The sequence below is a fragment of the Bactrocera latifrons genome, unplaced genomic scaffold, assembly GCF_001853355.1.
Source record: "Bactrocera latifrons isolate USDA-ARS-PBARC rearing strain unplaced genomic scaffold, ASM185335v1 scaffold_718, whole genome shotgun sequence".
Taxonomy (NCBI): Eukaryota; Metazoa; Arthropoda; class Insecta; order Diptera; family Tephritidae; genus Bactrocera; species Bactrocera latifrons.
In genome coordinates, this window is record NW_017537399.1 from 45,576 (window position 1) to 51,165 (window position 5,590).

General features: G+C 34.2%; 1 protein-coding gene across 2 annotated transcripts in view; it reads left to right on the forward strand.

The window, feature by feature from the left end:
* Window positions 1-1,043: 1,043 nt before the first annotated feature.
* LOC108976041 (oxysterol-binding protein-related protein 2-like) overlaps window positions 1,044-5,590 on the forward strand; it is a 31,992-nt gene continuing 27,445 nt past the window's right edge. Inside the window, exons 1-3 of one of the 2 annotated variants that reach the window (XM_018944941.1) lie at window positions 1,044-1,162; window positions 1,229-1,279; window positions 1,629-1,830. In XM_018944941.1, coding sequence (XP_018800486.1) covers window positions 1,270-1,279; window positions 1,629-1,830 — 212 coding nt within the window. In that variant the 5' untranslated portion in view covers window positions 1,044-1,162; window positions 1,229-1,269. Of the gene's footprint in view, window positions 1,280-1,628; window positions 1,831-5,590 lie in introns of both variants that reach the window. The other variant, XM_018944940.1, reaches the window with a different exon arrangement.

The following is a 5,590-nucleotide window of genomic DNA, read 5'->3' on the forward strand; positions in this document are numbered from 1 at the left end:
TTGTAAGCAAAGCGATTTGAAACAAAATTGTTTCACCAGTTTTTAGACCGCTAAAAGTTTCAAACTTGTTTTACAATTATTAATAGAAAAAGGAATTAAGCGTCACGTATGGGACATCGAAACTTACCTTTCCGTTATGATTAATTTCTTATGAAAAAAAACACTTACCCAAAAAAATTAGTATGCAGTTAAATAAAGCGGACCATACACTATAACTAAGAACAGAAATCTAGTTTCTATCTGATAAACAATAGCGGCAGCGACCTCGCAAAAAGTTGTGTAAAGACTAATGAAAAAATCCGACTTGTTGTTACTCTCAATAAATAACGGTATTTACAAAAAATGAGACATACTCACTACAACTTTTGTAAATTATTTTAGATGAGAATTTATAGAAAATGCATTTTTGTAAAACAGTTCAGAGTTCCACTTTTTCATGGAATGCTTCTAGCATATTTTACTCATAACAGTATACCTTTGTATCTAAAATAAATAAAATTGGGCAAAAACTTGACATAGCCCCTACATAACTAATATCAGGATTTTCGAATATCCGGCTAACATTACTCTATATGATTGGTTTTTTATTATGGGACAGGTTAATAGTATGTGGTATTGGGAAAAGTAGATGAAATTGAGTCGATACTACTACTAAGTATATACTGTATATACTTTAAAGATATAATGTTTTTTGTTTTTCTAACAAACCTTATGTGTCTGTCAGTATAAAAGTATGTTATATGTATACATAAAATTTTTTGGATTTCGATCTTCCGGTTGACGTTTTACTCCTTAAAGTATTTCCTGGCTTTGATTTTCGCAAATTGCAAAAGTATAAAATGTTCAGTCCCACCAGAACGTAGCTCTTGCTTATTTGTGGAATATAAAAGTACTACTTCTTTATTAAAAAACTTTGTCAACACTTAAAATATTTCTTCTACCTTGACTCTTACAAATTACAAGAGCTTTTTCAATTATACCCATTCATTGCTCTTCCTTAGGTGCTTAATTTAGTTTTTGAAATGAGGACTCCTATCATTGCAGTGAGATATACATACCTTCCTAAGAGCAAATAATTCAACAGACCTAGCGAGACCAGGGTAACACGGTATCGTTTCCGTCTGAATGGGATTTTAGTGAGGTGCCATTTTTTACAATCCAGGTACCCAAAGTAGTCTAACTATAACTATAAGTAACTTGATGCTACTGCTAATTTGGTCATACACAGCACTGTCAGCGAGCTCATGCCCTGTATTGTGGACCAAGTATATGTATCAGAGTGAGTGTACAATATTTTGCAAAATTTGAAAATATTTCCTTTCCACTGAGCATTGCAAAATGTGACAGATTAAAATATTAGCCTGCACACGAACTTAGTCTTCCATTACTTATTTATATTAAATTATTCGCAAAATGCCATTATTCCATTTAAAAGTTGAAATTATACTTGTTGAACACATTTGAATATTAATATTTTTTAGTTCCCTTCTCCTATGTGTTAATGCATGTGAGCCCGATATTATCCCTTCTAATTTATTGCACAAGACATGCGACTTACTTTGTTTAATTTTACCTATGCCTTCAATTAACGTTTCACTATATGCATTTTTAGTATTATCACTTTACAGACTTTGCGATGCAGCTTAATGCTATCAACCCAATTGCAACGCATCCTTTGTGTAACACCGATTCAAGACTGCGCCCAGATATACGATATCTCGAAGAAGGTGATGTAACAGCCGCATCAGCTCAAAAAAACCGCTTGGAAGAAAAACAGCGTGGTGCGGAACTATCACGGAAAGGACAAAATAATGCGTTATGGCAGCCCCGGTATATGACTATAACTTTAAATTACATGCTATATGGTATATAAGGGTGATTCATTTAATTTTTTTGAAATTTTTGTTTTTTTTTATTTGAAAAAACCTTTCAGTACTGAATGTTGGCTTTAAGTACTTCCCTTTGTTTTAAGAAATAAAATTCTGGGCAAAAAGATCTATAAGCTCATGTTATAAAAAAATTCGATTATAATCGCGCCCACTGCCCATATAACGGGTTTGTTAAAAACTATTATATTAAAAGCCCACCAAATCAATTAATAAATGCGCTAGAGTCATCATATCATAGTATGATAAGGCTTAATACAGGGCGGGGTCAATATTTGATGATGGGCATAATCGAAAATTGCCAAAATCGGACTATAACTGCTCAAGCTCCCAGAAACATAATATGTTAACCCCAGTTCATTTTATCGCAAATATCGAGCAGTCTGTGAGCAAATCTTTCGTTTAGAAGTTTTCTATAAAACCACCCTTCACTCATTTTCTTCTAAATATGTGAAAAGCATGAAAAATCAAAAAGAAAGTGCTTAAAGTCAAAAAAGTTTTAAATGAAACACCCAAATTATATGTATATATTTATATTTTATTTAATATAATCCGCTTATAGGAGTGGAAGATAAAAATTTTACCAAAATTTATTCACACTACTTTTTAAATAAATTAGATTTCTTGGTAATGGAGATGTTTCATAGTTATAATAAATTGAACATATTTATTTATGTTTGGACTTTTAAAAATTCCTTTACCGTAGTTTGTCGCAACTTTCCTTGTTTCTGTTTTATACAGTTTTCAAGATGGCTTTCGAAATTTTTGGCGTACTGAAATAAAGTAACGTCGTCACTAACGAATTTTTTAATGCGACGAAGTTGTTTTAGTGCATCAGTGTATGATTTAATTTGGACCCGCATCCTGAGCGTATACGTCATTTAGGTCTTCAGTTTCGCTGGCAGATAATTCGTCAGTAACCGTTTCGTCAACAACAATTAAGTAAATAAAACAATTAACAAAAAGTCATCGAAATGAAATTTTAGGATGTTATTTACAAAGGTATAAACTATCGAAAAAAAAAAAAAAATCGATTTTTTCAAAATTTCACACTAGGTGTGCCCTTAAATTTACGTTTGAATTAATCCTTGTTTGAGCAATAAAATATAAAAATTTTTGATAAATTGGTGAGCAGCAAATTAATATTTTTTTGGTTTTAAAATCGCCCTCCACTCAAGCGAACACTCTATTGGGCGGGCAAAAGTCGTTCGCGTAAGGGAGGTTTCAATTTACTTCAATTGCCGATTACCGCAAGTGTTTTTGCCGTTTTAAGATGCAACTAAAAAGTATTTAGACAAAACGAAATTGATCATTAGGAAAAAATAAGCTTGAAGGTTTTCGGTTGAACGTTCGTCCAGGCTTGTTATTTTCAAAAACATATATATTTTACTAGCGGCCTGGTGCGTGCTTCAATACGCTTAAATGTAATTAATTTATTCAAACAAACAAAATATTGTATTAGCTGGTTCCAACGAATTTAAAAACTCAATTGGTTAATTCATTGCCTCATCTTGATTCATTACATTGTCGATTGATACTGTGCCCACAAAATAAAGTGACATTTGAATTTAAACTGCGCGCGTCGAAGGATTTGGAGTATTATTTTCTTTTTAGATTGGTAGTACTGTCAGTCACATTTATGTCAAATTTCATGTCAAAATATTCATTAGTGTTTCAGCTAAAAGTGAGTTTTTCGTTTTTTGCGATGTCGAAATTTGTTGAGCAAAGAATTTGCATTAAATTTTGTTTACGGAATCAACTTTCTTCTGTGGATACGTTGAGGATGGCGCAGAAAGCCTTTGGTGGAGAGGCTATGTCTAAAAAAATGTTTACAAGTGGTATAGTAAGTTCCAAGCTGGCCGTAAACGTGTCGAAGACGAAGAGCGTCCAGGGCGACCATCAACCTCAACCGACGAAGCTCACGTTCAACAAATAAAAGATTTGGTGTTGAAAAACCGTCGACTAAAAATTAGAGACCGTGCTGATGAAGTTGGCATATCGAAAGGCTCAGCCAATACTATTTTGAAGGATGTTTTCGGCCTCAAGCGCGTCAAATCTCGACTGGTACCGAAAACATTGAATTTTTTGGAAAAAAGGCGTCGCGTTGAAGTGTTTGTGTGCGCATTATAACTGGCGATGAGGCTTGGATCTATGCTTACGACCCCGAAATTACCGATCAATCGAGCGAATATCGTGCCAAAAGAGAACCGAGACCAAAAAAAATAGCGCCAAAGTCGCTCAAAATTCAAGGTCATGTTGACGGTTTTCTTCGATTATAGTGGTGTTGTGCATTATGAATTCCTTCCAGCCGGTCAATCAGTCAACAAGGAATATTATTTGAACGTTATGCGTCGTTTACGTAACGCTATCCGCCTAAAATGGCTGGAGTTGTGGAAAGACAATTCTTGGTTTTTACACCACGATAATGCACCATCCCATCCTGCCCTCGTAATTCGTGATCATTTCGCCAAAAGCTCAAACCATATCGTTCCGCAACCACCGTATTCACCTGATCTGGCACCGTGCGACTTCTGGCTGTTCCCCAAGCTAAAAACACCGCTCCGGGGACCCGGTTTTTATACGATAGAGGAGATTCAAGCAGCAGAGAAGACGAAGCTGAAGGCCATCCCGAAAAGTAACTACATCCAGTGTTTTGAAGATTGGAAAATCCGTTAGCATAAGTGCATTGCATCCGGAGCGGATTACTTTGAAGGGGATGGAATTGATTTGGTAGAATAAATAAAGAATTTTCAAAATAAATACAATGTCACCTTATTTTTTAGGCACAGTTCTTCGGTGATCTTTTCATCTATCGATTGCGCAATTGTACAAAAATTATTCGGTATAGTGATCAATCCGTTGGTACTGTCGATTTGTATTTTACCATCAATAATTTCTAGCAATTGTTGATTATCACTTAAATATTTCATTGTTCGAATAAATGCTTCTAGTGATTTTTTATTCGGCGTTGTACACTCATCCCATAAAATAATTGATGTTAATCGCAGAACTAATGCAGAATTTCGGAAATATTGCAAGTTGGAATTTCATTCAAATGTACACTCAATGACAATTTTAATGTAGTGTGCGGTCCGCCCATTTTTTTTAATAAACTTTTATATCCTCAATTGAGGCAAAACGGTGTCCTCGGACTGGTCATATGAATTTTCTGAATAGAAGTTACATGAAAGTAAATCAGGCAAATGCGGTGGTTGCGGCTCGATATTAGTTGAAAAGGTGGCGAAATTATCACTAATAACCAATGCAATATGAGATGGTGCATTATCGCACTTCTTTCTTCAACACATTCGGACATGGTAAATATCGACGAATTCCCTTTTAGAGCCTCTCAAAATGTCGCTTTTCAAATACTAATGAATATTTTGATGTGAAATTTAGCATAGATGTAACCAACACTACTACCAACTTTCAGAAAAAATACCGATTTGATTACATTTTGTATGATATTATGATAGTATGTCATATACATATATACATTAACACTTTGAAATGTAAAGAAAGTTGAATTTATATTTTGTTGAAAATCATTGGTTTGCGAAACAAATGTAGTCTTTCCAGTTTTATGCCATACACTTCTAGCGACTATCCTTGTGTCCTGTTGATTGCCATCGCAAATGAAATATTCCCTAGAAACCATTGTATAAACCTACAAGTAACCAATCCTTCATTTTTCACTAACACAC